The sequence below is a fragment of the Ahaetulla prasina genome, chromosome 2 (genome assembly GCF_028640845.1).
Source record: "Ahaetulla prasina isolate Xishuangbanna chromosome 2, ASM2864084v1, whole genome shotgun sequence".
In the NCBI taxonomy this organism is placed as follows: domain Eukaryota; kingdom Metazoa; phylum Chordata; class Lepidosauria; order Squamata; family Colubridae; genus Ahaetulla; species Ahaetulla prasina.
The window spans coordinates 83,533,855-83,550,881 of record NC_080540.1 but is presented as its reverse complement, the minus strand read 5'-3'; the positions used below and the strand labels follow the sequence as shown (position 1 = coordinate 83,550,881).

Below are 17,027 nucleotides of genomic sequence, written 5' to 3'. Positions count from 1 at the left end.
AAAGGTCATAAAATGGGGCAAAACCAGTGGTGGGATTCAGCCAGTTCGCACCACTTCGGGAGAACCGGTTGTTAACTTTCTAAGCAGTTTGGCAAACTGGTTGTTGGAAGGAATAATGAGGGCAGAGAACCGGTTGTTAAATTACTTGAATCCCACCACTGGGCAAAACTCAATAACTGTCTTGCTTAACAACAGAATGTTTGGTTTCCATTGTGGTCATAAGTTGAGGACTACCTGTACTGACTCAGCCTTCCATCCTTCCGAGGTCAGTAAAATGAGGATCCAGATTGTTGCGGGCAATAGGCTGACTCTGTAAACTGCTTAGAGAGAGTTGTAAAGCACTGTGAAGCGTTATATAAATCTAAGTGCTATTGGTACTATATTCATACAATCCTCTTACTTATAAAGGTAAAGGTTCCCCTCGCACATGTGTGCTAGCCGTTCCTGACTCTAGAGGGCGGTGCTCATCTCCGTTTCAAAGCCGAAGAGCCAGCGCCGTCTCCATGGTCATGTGGCCGGCATGACTCAATGGCAAAGGCACACGGAACGCTGTTACCTTCCCACCAAAGGTGGTCCCTATTTTTCAACTTACATTTGTTTTTACGTGCTTTCAAACTGCTAGGTTCACAGAAGCTGGGACAAATAACGGAAGCTCACCCCATTACGCGGCACTAAGGATTCGAACCGCTGAACTGCCAACCTTTCGATCGACAAGGTCAGTGTCTTAGCCACTAAGCCACCGTGTCCCCCCTCTTTCTTATATAAGCTTTTAAATTAGTTACCCTACCTGGGAGAATTTGGTCCATTCAACTGCTCAAGGGTGAATAATCCTCAAGGATCCTCCTCTTTCAGAATTCATCTAAGTCTTTTTTAAAGACTTTTAGAATATAGTAAGAATTTGGGAACCTTCTGTGTGCTTACAATCAGGTATTTTATAAGCTTGATATTGTGGTCCTGATTGCGCTCAGCTAGAATACATTTCCATATTATCCGATGCCAACAGCATCACTCAGTCTTCTTTGGCACATCCTTGTGAAAGGAATAGAAGATCAAAATTCTACCTTTCAGACCAATGCCTCTGGTTATGGCCTCTTTAACATAAACAATCAATAAAACTCTCTAATACGTGTGGAGGTGGGGGGAAGGGCTAAATTTAAACAGCCTTGGCCAACAAGCAGAAGCATCACATAACCCATAAAATGAGGTAATTTGGCACAGCTGTGACTTTGCCGTTGAAAAGGCTGCCCACTGAAGGCAAGAGGAAAAAGGAGGGGGTGCAGCACAGCAGCCATGAATCTCAGCCAGCGAAAGTAATTGCTTAAACATAGTATTATCACACTCCAGCACAGTACACTATATTTTAATAAGATTTAGTAGTGCCATAAATAATAGCATTGATGTTGCTGTAGTTTTGTACAGCATTGGATGCCAACCTTACTTTTTGAAACGAGAAACTCAAGCGCAGCCTAAACAGCAGAGAGTTTGAGATCTTGAAGACATTAGGAATCTAACTCTATGCCCTTCCAACCTTAAATAGGGTTTGGTTGGTACCCCAATATTCCCCACCACTCATTCTATTCTCAGAGTATTTAGCATTTCTCAAAACTTGCAACAGTCCCTGGCATCCCGCTGAGCTTCTTTGGAGAGTCTAACAAGGACCTGCAGGAGCAAATGGAAAAAAATCATCCCTTTAAAAGTGGCCCCTGCTCAGAATTCCCCACATCTTAAAAAGCACATGCTTGTTACATAAGTAATAGCATGTACAACTAATGTTTTTAGTTGAACAAGAGGCCATGATTATGGCCTCTTCTGTGACCTGTCCAATGCGGGTAGAGGTGGTCACTGAGCTTCCAACAGTAGACCCTGAGCATCAGAGATGAAGAAGCTTCTTGGATGAGAAAGAAAAGAAAAAGAAAGAAAAGAAAAACCAGAAAGTCCAGTTGCCTCTTCAAAGCACCTTTGGGGCAACCATGACCTGGATGACTGAGAATCTCCATAGACAGTAGACTCTGAGGTTCAAAGTGTTCATGGTGATCCAGCAATATCTTGCAGACGGGAGATTTCTGAGGTAGAGTCAAAAATTTGTATGTAAAGGAGTTGGCATACTTATACGCTATAATGATACACCGGTATACCTCCAAATAATTATAAACATGTAGAAGATGACCAGGCTGAGCTCAAATGAGATCTAAGAGCAGCGCACCTTGAATTCCGTTGACTCTTATCTACCATCAATTTGCTTTGACTGTTAGTAATTCAGATTCTTGTAGAGAATTTTAGCTTACAATAAACCTACTGAATTTTTCAGAGTATAAAACACACTTTTCCCCCATAAAAGAGGGTGAAAATTTGGGTGCGTCTTATATACCAAATGTAACCCCGCCCACCCACCCACCCCCGGAAAATGGAGTGCGCAGAAGCGGCAATAGGCTATGGCAATCCCTGCCGCCTGAAACAGCTGATCTTTGGGACGCCAATCCAACCGACAATCAGCTGCTTGTACTAATCAGGCTGTGCTGAAGCTGAAATTGAAATGGGCTGTTGCTGCAAGGAGCCAAATTGCTGGGAGGCAGAGGCAGATTTTTTTTCCTTGTGCTAATCAGGCTGTGCTGAAAATGAAACTAAAACTGAAACAGGCTGCTTGCTGTCTGCTACAAGGAGGTAAATTGCTGGGAGGCAGAGGCAGATTTTTTTTCTTGTTTTCCTCCCAAAAAAAGGTAGGTGCGTTTTATAGTCCAGAGCATTTTATAGTCCAAAAAATATGGTATATATTCAGTTGAACTGCCTAAACATCTAATTTCCTGTAATCTTCCAAACATCTGGGAAAATGATGAAGAAAATAATCGAGAACATGGATCGAGAACATGACATGCAAATAAATCCTATGAAAATGCTAGGAATTGATTTCAACATGTGTTGAGATTGATGCTTTAATCACTAAATAAGAATGTTGTTTTTGTAAAATAACAATCATAACACTTTTCTCATGCAAACAGGGGAACCCGACAGGCTTATGCCAATCACTGAATACATACCTATATGCAGAATTTAACCCTACTAAATAGCAACTCATATTTGCCGAAAGATACTTGCTTCAACACATTTTCTATTGTACTGGAAACTCTTTGATTACAATTGACTATACATCATATCTTTAAAATACCCTAGAATTCTTTAGAAATTGTTACAGTCAGAATAAGGATGAGGAAGAGAAAAGGGGTGTATTATAATTGGATTCAAGTTCTTTCATTTAAAAAAAAAGTTTGATTCATTCAAAGTTTTAAACCTTAAAAATACAACTAGCATAAAAAGGCCTTGTGCGTGACCATTGTTGTGGGGCAAATGATTAAGAACTGCAGTTTGCCTGCAAGAATCAGAGAATACCACAGACTTAATTGCAGCTGATTTATCATGTTCTCTGGGCACTGCCAAAAAGCTAACAAAGACTAAGGTGATGGCATTTTACAGTGAATAATTGATTTGCATTTAATGCAGCACAGTGGGACTCTAAAGGAATTTTCCCTAAGTAAGAACTAAAGATGCTGAAGCTCCACCATGATCCATGCTCACGGGCCAGTCTTGTTGGTACAGAAGTCAATGTGAGTTTAATTGAAGCAAGTTCAACTTCTTTAGAAGCTGCAAACAAGAGCAAGTGGATTTAATTCCCTCTTTTTCTTTACTTCCCTTCTCTCCCTCCTTCGAACTGCTGTGCTTACTTAACCTCCAGGTAGCTATTTAAAAAGAAGGCCAGTTAAATAACCATAATGAACAAATGGATTCAACAAGTGTGATTATCTAATCGCCTGTCTATTGTGTTTAACATCAACAGTCCTTTTGCTTACGTACAGAACATCTTTAGACTTTTAATGCAGTAGGGGCTAACCCCAGTTTCTGAACACCAGCTATTATTAAAGGAATTGTATGAATCAAAAGTGTGTGTGGGGAGGTGTCGTACACGGCTAAAAACAAGTCCAGTTTCTGAAAACCGTTGTATGGATCATGTACAGAAAAGGCTTTCAAGAGTTTTGCTTTTCCCTCGTAACAGGGGAAACCAACTATCTTTTCAATGAAGGTTTGATGAGCCATCAGGCTTCAGAGGGCATTCAACAGTATAGTTGTGGATCAAACCAGGATTAAAGGAGGGCTAGGTTATAAAGTAGTAACCCTCCCCCTACTTTACATTAACATATTTTGATCAGGGGAAATGTTGCTCTAATACTTGCTTTATAAATACAGAATGATTAGGAAAGTGTATCGTGGCAGCACGTTTCACAACTGCAATTGTACACTCATTTTAGCATCTTTTAGATTGCTGTTTTGATGAACAAGATTTAGAAAGTGTTGTTAGTTCACTGAGACAACACCTGCATTGCATGTGAAATCTGGGCTTGACCCTTGACATCTCAAGACAAGGCTAAAAATGGCTTTTGTCAAAAATTCTGAAGAGACATTGTATTAGTTAGAGCCAGAGTTTGATATAATGCATATTATATTGATATGATATATGATTATATGATATAATCAAATGCATCTTCCTACAATCATTTCACTGAATAGATCGTGTATTAAATTAAGACCAGAGGACAGCAAATGTCTGGTAGTCTTTCATGCTCCACTATCAAATATATTTTTAAATCAGGGAGTCTCCAGCTACAACACTTGTAAGACCAGATAAGACTTGTTTGGTGGGGGGAGGGGTGTTCGTCTCTCAATTCATGGAGATCAAAATCTCCCTCATTCTATTCTGTAGCTCAGCTCTTAGTGATTCTCTTGCATGATGTTATTTCTTCTCTCAAAAATACTGAGCACTGGGGTATAATCTAACAAATGCATATCCTAACTGTGGACTAAAAGTCACTGCCTGTGCTCACAAGCCATGGTTGCATAAATATATGTATTGATTTGGTTTCAGAAAGGAAACAGAGGCAATTTAAATTTCAAACTTTTGCAGCTGTCAGAAAGACAGGTTCCTGTCTCAGAAGACACTAGAATATTTTTTTTTCTGAAAACATATCTTGTTCCTATTGAACAAAAACTGGGTTTTAACACATTATTTGCTAAACATTCACCACGCTCAATTCATGCAAGTGGAAAGGATGCCCTCCTCAACTCCACAAAACCGGGGTAGGTGTAGATGTTACACAGAATTAATATTTCAAAAAGATGTTAAATGAGTGATGTGAAAGTTCCAGTGTATAAAGCTAGGTTATTGTTGAACTAAAAATAATTTTGCAAATAGGTACTAAACCCGCATAGGTGAAGACATATGTTTTGAACGTACTTGTTTGCTTCCTTTTTTAGTTTTAATTTGTTTCACTACACAGCCAGTGAGAATACAAGTATACAAATTGGCTTTGAATCCAGATTCCTTTTCACTCAAGAAAGATGCTTCCCCTACCAACAGAAAGGAGGTGAGGAGTTGTGGTTCCCATCTTTCCCTGCGTTCACTTGTGCTGCACCTTCCAAAATCCATTGCATGAAATTGGAGAAGATTTTAAAATAAAGTGGATTAAGACTCAGAAGAGGGAGAACTCACAAAATGGGTCTTCTACCATTCATGCAGGATCAATGATTAAATTTAATTTAAAAAGTACAATTAAAACATTTCAACCTGAAACAGGAGAACTAAGAAGCATATTAAAATATCCAATCCATTCCTCTTTGTTTCATTGGGACAACTAGATGACAACTATGGTAATTTATTTTTAATTTCCTATGTGGGAAAATGTGAAATAGGCTATGCTAATTTATACTCAAGTATTCACTAATTTGTTTTTAAGTATCAACTAATATTAGCCGGACTTTACTTCTTGTGTAGATATATCTATAGCTCTATCTCTATAGTTGAAGTTTTTGGTACTGTTATACTATAATTGCATGCAAACGGCTTTGAAAATCATTTGAACAAAAGTGGAAATGCCAGCCCATTTCTCACCAATTTATATATCTAAGTAACCTGAGAATAAGTGCTTTTCTAGCAGGTTACAGCTCTAGGATTACTTATGGAGAAGGCAATCATGTAATTCTAAGAATTCAGATACTCAACTTCCTGCATCTTCGGCTCTGACATTTTGGACTTGCAATGTGTAATTAGCCATTAATGCCCTAATTCTGATTTCTTACAGCAGACCAGCCTCCCATCATTTGCAATGAGAGTTTAATATGGGGAGCAATAAATTTGCCCAGATTGGGATCTAAAATATATGAGGATTCTTGTTCAGCAGCACTAAACCAAAAGGTGCTAATTATTGCTTCCATTCTCCTCCTCTAACATGCCAGCCTGCTCATCAACAGGAATTCATGTGAATTAAATAAATCTCTCCCTTTCCCTCCCCCTCCTTCCCAGCCCAGCTCCACTAATATGTTCATTTTGAATGCTTCTCAAACATTCGCAGGGAAACAACTCTAGCGTAAATATCCCAGAACAAATGGCTGTATATTATACAGGAGGGAGCAGTTGGAAGCCAGACTGGGAATGCATTGGGCCATCTGGCCCAGGCAGTCTCTCCAAAATCCTCAGCTTTGTTTTCACCCCCAGACTCCAAACAACACATTTTCCACTGTGTTGAGTTTACATTTTCCCAAACACTCAGGACCTGAGCATGCATGTAAATGTCAAGCTTCGCATTCTTCTCAGAGAAGGAAATTGAAATCACCTGCACTTCCTGCTCTTGAAGCAAAAGGATTCAAGTCACTGCAAAAAAAAAAAAAATCCACCCTGGCTGAACTGCAAGCTTGCCTCACTGCACAAGAGCATTGGGCTCCACAGCTGAGATCCTGAGGAGCTGTTTTCTTCACCGATTCCTATTTTCCTCACAACCGCACCATTTGCAACTCACTGATTCAGTATCTGTACACCCAGGCACAACAGCTTGATCAATTTAGGTAGAAAGCAGTACTGTATATCTGCATCCCTGCTGTAAATGACATAGAAGGTTTGAAGTATCAAAGATAACATGGATAGAGCATCTTTGAACGGCTCACATGTTAGAAAGAAAAACACTCTGAAATCAGCTGGATTTATTTATGATTTAGGCTGTGTTGGAAATCTACTTTCTGATAGAGTATTTTGAAGAAAAGCAAAAGAATCAGTGACTGATCTTAACTAGATTTCTGCCTTCCTGTTATTCCGATGCTAAATTGGCAAGGAAGCTATTGATGTATAAAGTGATCGTTTGATTCACACCATTATTAAAATTTCACTCACTCTGATCCAGGTTCAAGAAAAAGAGTATATCTACAAAGACAGAGTTTACATCCATAAGCTTGAATGATCTCTCACAATGACAAAACCATCTGAATAATTCTACTAAAATCCCAGTCAAAATTTTCTTCTGAGCTGAACTTGATTTCTAGGGACATTCATTTATTTATTTATTTATTTATTTATTTATTTATTTATTTATTTATTTATTTATTTAATTAATTAATTAATTAATTAATTAATTTATATACCTTTATACCTTTATATACATCATGGATACATACTTGACAACAATGCAAAATATACCTCTGTCAAAAAATGACGGTCATGAAATCTATACTGAATGAATACAGAAGTGATTTGCCATTGCCTTCTTTTGAATTTTTTGTTAACTTCACAATCCAGCCTACTACTACTTTGAGATGTCTATTTTTTTTTCCTGTACAATCCCTCTCAGTTTCTCAAGATAAGCCCAAACTGAATTCCAGTTTCCTGTATAACAGTGTATTTCAAACTTGCAACTTTAAAATGTATGGACTCAACTCCCAGCATATTGGCTGAGGAATTCTGGGAGTTGAAGTCCAAACATCTCAAAAAATGCTAAGCTTGGAAAACACTGCTATATAACATCAATGTCAAGACTTTCCAAGAGAATTATTTCCAGGTCTCTTCCCTAAATGTAGGCTGTTGCAAAGATACTGACAATGTTTGTATAATATTCTTGGTTCCCCAGAACTCATTATTTAGATAGCAACTTCTCAAGCACAGCATTTTTCCATGATTTTCTTACAGACCACCACAACTACAGTATCAGGCAGATAGAACAAAGAAAATGAATAAATAACACGATAAGAATGTAACTCAACCATAAATGATAAAGTAGATGAAAATACTTTAGAAAGAAACAAATATATTCAGTTATGGAAAAAGATTACATTAATTTACAAAGTCAGTTGGCTTCATGATTCACTTACCTAATTTGTGGACTAGGCCACTGACATCATCACTACAAATTTAAAAATTTAAAAATAAAAACTAGTCCTTCCCTTTTTCATGGGCTAGGCCTCTTTGTTCATATATGCCTAGAAACCTCTAGAGCCCTGCCTGTTTTAATTCAGCTGACTGTATGTATGAAAGTCATTAAACCTGCACACAAAACAGTGAGTGTGATCTCAAAAAGTTGTTCCTGTTGACATGTCATTTGCCGATACCATACCGCTGAAATCTGCTGACCCCTGCACCATTTCATTTAGCTGCCATCCCTCCATTCCAATTTCTGCCAAGATTCAGATACTAGTATACCCCTCCTCTATGATGTCTGACAATATATATTTAACGTGCATTACAATAAAAACTGAAGGAGCATCTGACCAAGCTGCATAAAACTTAACTCCAATCAGAAAGTTACTTAAGATTCTCCAAAATTCCTCACATTCTGTATTAAAGCCTAAGTGACAACTTGACAATTGGACAATTGTAAACAATTTAGCAGACTCCTTGACCTGTCTTATAGGTGTTTTATCTTCAAAGTATTTGAGGTTTTTTTTTTTTTAAAAAAAAGAACAAGTCTTTTTGCTTTCTGGAAAGATTAGCATATCGTAACACAAAGCTCCCTGATATAACCAGACATTAATTTAAGATTTTTTTTTACAAAATACATATAATATGACAATGCCAACTAAGCTCATCCATTCAATAAAAAGCAATCAACATTTGTATCTACCAGCTTGTGATTCTCATCAGCCACATCTCAATAGGGAATGTCAATCTTTTTTTTAACAGTAATTGCATTAAATCAGCACGGGATTTTATTCTCTAAAACTGTTATTCTGCAATTTTGTTCTGCCACCCCTTCCCCCTAAACCAATAATTAATCCTAATGTTACAGTTAAATGTAAAATGTCTTAAAATAAAATTCTGGTTGCTATTAAGTGGATAATAGTTTGTATCTGAATTCCAACTAAGCCTGGGCTGTGGCTTGTTCTTGTGGAAACAACAGCACAGAAACTGTGCAATCATTCCTGGTTACAAGGAATCTGCAGGTGAATTGATAATCATCCAGTCATAAACAAAATGCTAGTAAACAGGTGTTTTTAAACTAGGAGAGGCCAAGGCATGACTCTCTACAGAGAAATGCAATCTTGAAAGGAAGAAGCATTAACCCTTGAATGACTACAATTTGGAAAATGGCTCAATTATAATTCCTTTTTTTAAAGGGATTATGCAATTACACTCACACACAACAGTCGCTCAGAACAGCGAGAGGTCCTTTTTAAATACAAACTTATAAAGTATTGTCTACTGGTGCAGTTTTTAAGATTTGTAGTTTAAGGACTGGAGTTGTTCTGCTGTCAGTTCTTACAGACTGTCGTTCAAAAGAATTTGTCTCACTAATTTTACTAAAAGTTGGATTGCAACTACTCCATTTCTTTCTTTTCTTTTCTTTTCTCCTCTATTGTAAGAGCCATGAATAGCAGGAAAAGATGTTTCATGAGCATCAAAGAACAAGTGTTCTAAAACAAACTCAACACTTTGACCTTTCTGGTTTGGTGTCAGAAAGTTCTACCAAAAGCAAACGAAAGTTTAGAAGGCAGAATCTGAAACACCCAAAAGCTGGTTTACGACCATGTGTGTGAACTAGTATGCAAAAGAAAAAACTAAACATCCCTCCATTTGTGTTTGTTTTTTTAAAAAACACCTCTGAATCAGATAAAATCACATGGCTTATTTAGTAACTTTCAAAATATTAACCTGAGGTTAAACAAATCTGATCTCAAGAAATTAAAAATTATCAATTTATCTTATAAAAACATGACATGCTCTTAATTTTTAAAAAAGATACACTGTAACAAGGTGTTAATTCAGAGGAATAAAATGATCTCTTTTAGCTCAATATTTTACTAGAGGAATGCAGGGTTGTTGTTGTTTTTCTTGAAACCACAATGGTAGGGCACTGAGAGTCAACATGCAATAAAATGCCATAATGGAAATTAGGCTGTATCAAGGGCAGAGCTTTTCCAATCACAAAATTACTCTGGAGCACTAAGTTTCTAAAATAAGTGTTTATCATCCAAGACACCATCCCTCTGCAAATCTACCAAGATTTAAGATCTTCCCTTAAAACACTAACACAGGAATTACAGAAGAGTACATAAATACTGTACGTCTTTATTTATATAATTATCTACTTGGTCCATTAGGTGGCTACAGAATCGCTTGTCAGGGGCGGGGCGTTGGTTGCTTTTCCTGGGTTGCTTTTCTATGTCTTTTCGTCCATATAATTAAAATTGGGGTGGGAGAAGAGGAGAAAAGAGAGAGAACTATCTGTGATCTGAGAAGCCTTCAGAAGCTGTTATTTATTTTTATTTTATTTTATATATAAACAGCTACCAGGTCTAATTAAACCTTGGGAGGAGGGGAGAGGAGGTAGGCAGGCAAAATTAATACCGTTTGCCTAAAGGTAAATCCTCCCTGCGCGCGCGCAGTGCAATCGGATCTCAGCTGCTGCTTGGCCCTAGCCCACTGAAGGGGCTTGGCGAAAGCCACGGTGATCCTGTACCTTTAAGACCGCGGTTGGTTCACCCCGCCCTGGCTCCTGGCCAATCTAAAACCGAGCACAGGAGGCGCTTCCCTAAAGCTTACGCCAAGGTCCAATTCAGCCAGGGCTACCGCCTCAACTGAGAGAATCGCTCAAGGCGATAAATCAATGCAAATACACCCTTTTCTTTTTTTTTTGGAGTCGATTTGAACAACGATCCGCTAGGAGGAAAAGCTTCGTTACTCATTCTCCGCTCGATTCGCTGGACTTTTTTTTTTTTTTTTTTTTTGCATCCACCGTCCGAGATTTGCAGGAGGCTTGGGAAATTGGAAGGGCTGGGAAAGCTCTGGATGGACCTGGGAAGGAGCGGGGGCGCTTCCGCCCCGACAGCAGAGACGAGGCGGTTTCTGAAAACTCTTGCCCCCGGGAATGGGGGGTTTGGTCCTACTCTGATCCTGGGTTTTTTGGTGTTTTTTTTGTTTTGTTTTGTTTTTTAGCAACGGCTTTTAAAGACTGGAGTCCTGCGCAGAACTATTTGGGAAGAATACCTTCGAAAACAAATCCTGCTAAACATGGCAAGAACCGAACAGAACGGGAACTGAACGTGGGATCTAAAGGGCGGGAGGAGAAGGAAACTTAACTATCCGATCGGACTTCCCTCGGACTTCGTGAGCAAGCGAGCGAGCGCGGCCGCGCTAATCTGAGTTTGTCAGCACGTTGGATTTTCCAACAGGAAGAAGGCCGGGATGGACACATAAAAGGGAGCAGTCACCCGCGTTTTTGTTCTTCGCTTTCCTTCTCATCCTGACTAGCCAGCCACTGCCGGTAGAGATACCGGCGTAATCCAGAATCGCAGCCACCTACTAACTAAACCGACCGCTTCGCGGCTTCCACCGTTCTCAAGCTCCTTCCAACCCGGCCTTTCGGTTTCCAGTGCACAACTCCCTTAACGCCTCCGCCTCCAAAGCCGCTTTCTCCCGCCGCCCCATATCTCCACGAGCTCCTCGGCTTTCTTCCACTTTGGTCATTTCACAAGATAACGAGCGAAAGCAAGACTTACTTGTTTTGTCATGGAGTCGATTAAACGGACGTAAAAATCCTGTTCGGTTCTTATCCCTGGAAACCGTATTTGGGGAGACCGGGGGGTGGAGGGGAGAAGGAAGGAAAAATAGAACAATTAAGCGAAAGAGCGAAAGTCAAAAACCGAGAAAGCTCTTTTCTTTCCTTTCCTTTTTTTTTTCTTTTTTTCCCTCAACTTGCCAGTTACTTTGCGGTCCCGAAGTATGGCAGGTCTTGAAAGTTGTAAACACGTAATAATTAACTGGTTTCCTCTCCATCATCTCAAAGCTAATCGCAAATATATTTAATCAGAACCAATAAATGCTCAAAACAGATCCGCCTGGGGTTTGCTTTCTGTCGTCCTCTGCCCCCTCCCCTCCCCACCCCGTCCCAGGATCTCTCATTTAATTAGAACGGAAACGAGGTGATCCCTTTGCCCAGACCACACTTGATGCACCCTAATCGATTGGGGAAAGGTTTGGCCCTGCTTTTCTTCCCAATTTGGGGGACGGGAGGAGGGCAAGAGAGAGAAATTGTTATTCAGGTGAAAGGGACGTTCTGTTTTATTTGGATTTCCACCGAAGCAAAATATTGGGTCTGATAAATCTTGAAAGCATTACGGGACTAAGGATAGGAGTTGAACCTCCTCCTCCTTTTTATTTTTTCTTTTGGGTGTGCGTGTGTGTGTGTGCTTAAGGTCGGGCGGCAACCTTTGGAGAAACATTTGAGAGGAACGGGCCGCTGTCTGAGAAATTCTACTCTGGTTTAAAAAAGCTATTCGGTCCTGTTGATGCTGCTGTTTCTGTTTCTTAAAGACAACCGCGACAGATATTTTTGCTGCCCCTTGGCTAATGCACCCCGAGCCTGAACCCGGTGGGGCGAGCCTCCCCTCCCCTTTCCGTTCCGTTCCCTTCCAGGGGAAAACAGACGTACTGAACGAAGGAATTCCCTGGAGATTTAAAGCCCGCCCGGAGCTGTCAAGCACAGCCAGAATAAAGCTCACCGTTGCTGTAGAGGAGTTGCAGACGGTAATGGATCCCATTGTTGGTCTTTTCGCTGTTGGCTTCCTGAAGCGAAAGGACACACAAGTGTTAGAAGCAGGATCAGAAACCAGAGCAGCAAAGCTCTCCTAAAGAGCCCGAAATCCGGCTTCGTCGCCAGTTGCTACTTATTTCTTTACTGCCTTCCCCCCACCCCATCCTCTCCAAATCGGGACATTACTCAAAGGGGGTAGAGTTCAACCCAATCTGTTCTAGGTATGGATAAAAAGCCAAGAGTAGATTGGAAAAGCGCCGGGGGGAAAAAAGATTGCTGGGCGGGAGTCGGCCAAGCATGAGTTTGAAAGGATCCCGCAGAGGCAGGGCTCTCTTCTCTAGGATGGTCCCGGGCAGGAACAGAAGGCTCTCTTTTATCTGATGACACGCGCGCGCAGAGCGCCAGTTCACACGTACACTTACTTTCTCTTTCTCCACGAAGCCCACGAAGGCGGTGCGCTCGATCTCCACGGGCTGCCCCTGCCGGTCGTACAAAGCCAGCACGAAATGGAAGAAGTTCGATTTCCGCAAGTTGGAAGGCGGCTGCTTCTCGAAATGAGCCCGGGCCAGGCCTACCCCGCTGCGGCCAAAGAGACCGAGTTAGGCACGGTTAGTCCCAGCCCTGCTACCCTAGCCAAGAAACTTCCCATTAAGCAAAGCTGGGCCGAGTCCGGCAAAAAAAGGAACCAGGCCTTTCCTTAGCATCAAGCGAGCTCCTCGGTCCAACAAGCGGGGTCCTAGTCAGGTCCCCAAGCTCGGGTCCATTTCATGCAGTCTGTTCCCCAAGTTCTAAGGAAGAAAGCAGGTGATTCTTCCACTACAGGGGAGAAACGGAGCCATTCAGCCGAGTGGCTGCTCCGCAGGAACCCCCGGCCTCGGCAACCACGAAGCAACCGCTGCCTTTCCACACTGCGAAAATTGTCCCTGGAAAAATCAACCAGGGAGGCCTTTGGCTCTCTTTTCTTTTGCATTTTCCCCCCCGACCCGTTCACTGCAGCCTGAATTAGCGAGCCAAAATTGCCGGCTGCTCGAAGTGCCCCGGGGATGCTCCCGCTGCCTACCCAAGGCCACGCTTTCGCAGGTCGGGTCAGTGCGGCCTCAGCTGTCACTAACTCCGCCTGATGCCCGAAGCGCTACTCTCGCTCGCAGGAAGACTCTCTCGGATTCCAGCCCAGCTCTTGCTCGGGTTGGAAACATCCCTACAAAACTTTTCCATAATTTCACATTGGCTTTGTCCCCGCACCACTTTTCCTTCCCGAGCAGAGGAGATGGGAACGGAGGGAGGGAGGGAGTGATCCAGCCGAGCAGGACAGATGTCTTCGCGACCTGTCAAGGTTCCCAGCCGCCCGGTTTAAATTGCGGCCCTGGTTCAACCCATGAAACCCCAGAAAACGGGAATTCGGGAGTAAGCACCGTGAGGAGGAAATCGAACTTAGTTCCCGGGATCTCTGGACTGGAAGTAGCTGGAAAGTTGAAAAGGTCCCGGGCGTACCTTTCTCGAAAGGAATCGCTGGAAGGAAGGGTCGGCTTCTTGTTGACGAAGAAAAATATATAGACCATCCACAAACAAGCAAAGTTGTTGTGAAAGTGACAGGACACATTTCCAGCGACTTTTGTTGGAGGCAACTTAAAAAGAAGGGAGGCTTTCGGAGGAGAGAGAGACAGAGAGAGAGGAGAGAGAGAGATGGGGAACAGCAAGGAGTAAATGTTCACTCTAATTTTGCTTCTTAATGTGAGTATTGGAAGCGCCAACATATTTGGGGGCGATTCCTGAATGTAAAGCTCCATGGTCTTTCGGATGGGAAAGAAAAAGAGAGAGAGAGAGAGAGAGAGAGAGAAAGAAAGGGAAATAAAGAGAAGAAAGGGAAAGAAAGAGAAAAAGAAAGAGAGAAAGAAAGAAAGAAAGAAAGAAAGAAAGAAAGAAAGAAAGAAAGAAAGAAAGAAAGAGAAACTCTTTCAGCGGCTACTCGGATTTTAAGATTAAAAAGTCATTTGGGGTCAAGGTATCGCTGGGAGGCACTGCCCACCAGCTACAGACCTGAGGCTAACTGGACCGCTGGGTTTTCGAGTCAGGGAAGGAAGGAGAAGGGAGGGATGCTGCCGCGAGCTCTACCTACCTCTGCGCCGCGGTGTTTGCATCCAGGACGCCGGCTCCCTGCATCCATGTCCTGACCGCGTTCATGCCGGCGCCCAGGGGCTCTTCCTTCATGCTGCTCCCACTCCTCTGAATGCTTTCCTGAATCCCAAACATGAATTAAGGACAACCAAAACCTTCTTTTCTTCTTGAAGAAAAAAAAAAGTAGGAAAAGCAAGGAAAAACAAAAATGCAAAAACAAAAACCAGCCACAACGCAGGGTGTTGACAAGAAAAAGCGCGGAGCGGATCAGGGTTTTCGTTTCACTCCCCCTCTTGCTCTTTCTTTCTTTCTTTCTTTCTTTTTCTGGAACGGCTGCTGAATCAAAGCAAATCAGAGAAAATCAAACACAGACATTGAAGGGATTGGGGGGAAAGAGAGAGAGAGAGAGAAGAGGGGGGGGAATCCAAAGGGTTACAAAAATCTCCCCCCGGGGCCGGCTGCGGATGCTCTAAGCGGCCGCCTGACGAGCTTGTTCTTTGGAGGGTGGGCGCGAGACACCGGCTGGCCTCTTCCTCCTCCTCCTCCTCTTCTTCCTCCTCCTCCTCCTCTTTTTCTTTAACAAAATCAGAATATGGTTTTTCTTCTTGGCTGGCTGGCCGGGATCGCGCAAGAAGTGGCAGGACGTCGCCGGCGGCGTCCTTTCCGTGCTGAAGTCCCCCCCTCTTTTGGATCGCCGAAGAAAGAAAGCAGTTTAAGAAACAATAGGTTCAACCGGCGCGGCGGTGGCGGCTGTAGCGGCGGCTGCAGGGACGGCGGCGCCCTTGGCTACACCAAGTGTCATTTTCCAGTGACAAGAAAGCGGCAACTTTGCGATCCGTCCTCGGCGAGTCTCCTTCTCTTGCGGGGCTTTCCCTCCGGCCAAAGACTGGCGCTCGTCCTTTCTCTCTCTTTCTCTCTCTCTCTCTGGCTTCTTCGCCTCCCTCTCCTGCAGGAAGCTTAGCTTGGCTTGGCTGCTGGGGAGCCCGAAAGAGAGAGAGAGAGAGAGAGACGGGCAGAGGAAGACACGCGGCGCTCGTACGCCGGGAAAGGTAAGCGCACCCCCCTGGGTGGATTGAGATCCTCTTGGCTTCCTCCCTCCCTCCCCGCTCCCTCCGCCCCGCTTCAATCCGAGCGCTTTTGCAGGCTTTCTCAATGGAATCTACTTCGACTTCTCCCCGCAGCTAAACACACGATCGCACCAGCCCCACTGGGCAGGGGGGGGCGGCGCCCTGCGGGCCAGAGCCCGCCCCTGCCCTCATTTGCATAGCGTCATAACTTCCTCGGCCGCTCCACGCCCACCAATCGCCGGAGAGGAAAGCCGAGCCGCCGCCGACGGCCCCAGAGACACGCCCCCCTCATTAGCATGCTCCGCCCGCTCCGCCCCTTTTCGCCGGGAAAAGACCGGAGAAAGTTGCCGCGGGGAGCCGGCGCGGTGCGCTCCGAACAGCCTGCGGGAGAGAACGACAGGCGGGTGGTTGGGCCAGGGGATCGCGCGGTTGGGCCAGGGGATCGGAGAGCAGCAATGCGGGCCGGCCTGGATCGGATCGAGCGGCAGCCTCGGCCCACGTGCTGGGAAGAGAGCCGCCCAGAGCCGCCTTTCGGGCGGTCCTTGTTCTTCCTAGTAGGAGAGCAAAGCGAAGAAAGAAAAGGGGGGAAAAAGTTTTACGATGCAGTTGAGGATCGGGCGCTTCGGGTTCCGTGATCCAGAGCCGCATCGAAGTTCCGAGGCCGAAAAGAATCGCAAGAGAAAGGCGGGAGTGGGGAGGTGGGGGAGAGTCGTTGGAGCGTGGGAGTGGTGGGTGGACACGAGTGTCCCCGAGGCTCCGGAGAGGGTTTTCTTTTCTTTCTTTCTTTCTTTTTTTTTGCTGCCCGCGTGGGAAATCCGATCTGCACGCGCCCTCCAAGACAGGCTCTTCCGATTGTATAACGATGGCTCAGAACAACAGCAACGGTGGCGATAATAATAATAATCCCAACGAAACACAAAGCCTTTAATTAATGAAAGCGATTCAAGTCGCACAGCTGTCACCCACTAGGCCAGATTTCTTTTGCAGCGGCAGCGAGGCAACCTGCCCT

The 17,027-nt window shown here is 43.4% G+C and overlaps 1 protein-coding gene across 5 annotated transcripts in view; it reads right to left on the bottom strand.

Moving 5' to 3' along the window:
• Nucleotides 1-16,096, bottom strand: part of EBF1 (EBF transcription factor 1) — a 412,485-nt gene extending 396,389 nt beyond the window's left edge. For 3 of the 5 annotated variants that reach the window (XM_058168522.1, XM_058168524.1, XM_058168525.1), the window contains exons 1-4: nt 14,953-16,095; nt 13,259-13,415; nt 12,805-12,868; nt 11,803-11,858 (exon numbers count right to left, since the gene is read on the bottom strand). In XM_058168522.1, coding sequence (XP_058024505.1) covers nt 11,803-11,858; nt 12,805-12,868; nt 13,259-13,415; nt 14,953-15,086 — 411 coding nt within the window. In that variant the 5' untranslated portion in view covers nt 15,087-16,095. Of the gene's footprint in view, nt 1-11,802; nt 11,859-12,804; nt 12,869-13,258; nt 13,416-14,952 lie in introns of all 5 variants that reach the window. The other 2 variants (XM_058168521.1, XM_058168523.1) reach the window with 2 other exon arrangements.
• Between the last annotated feature and the right edge of the window lie 931 nt (nt 16,097-17,027).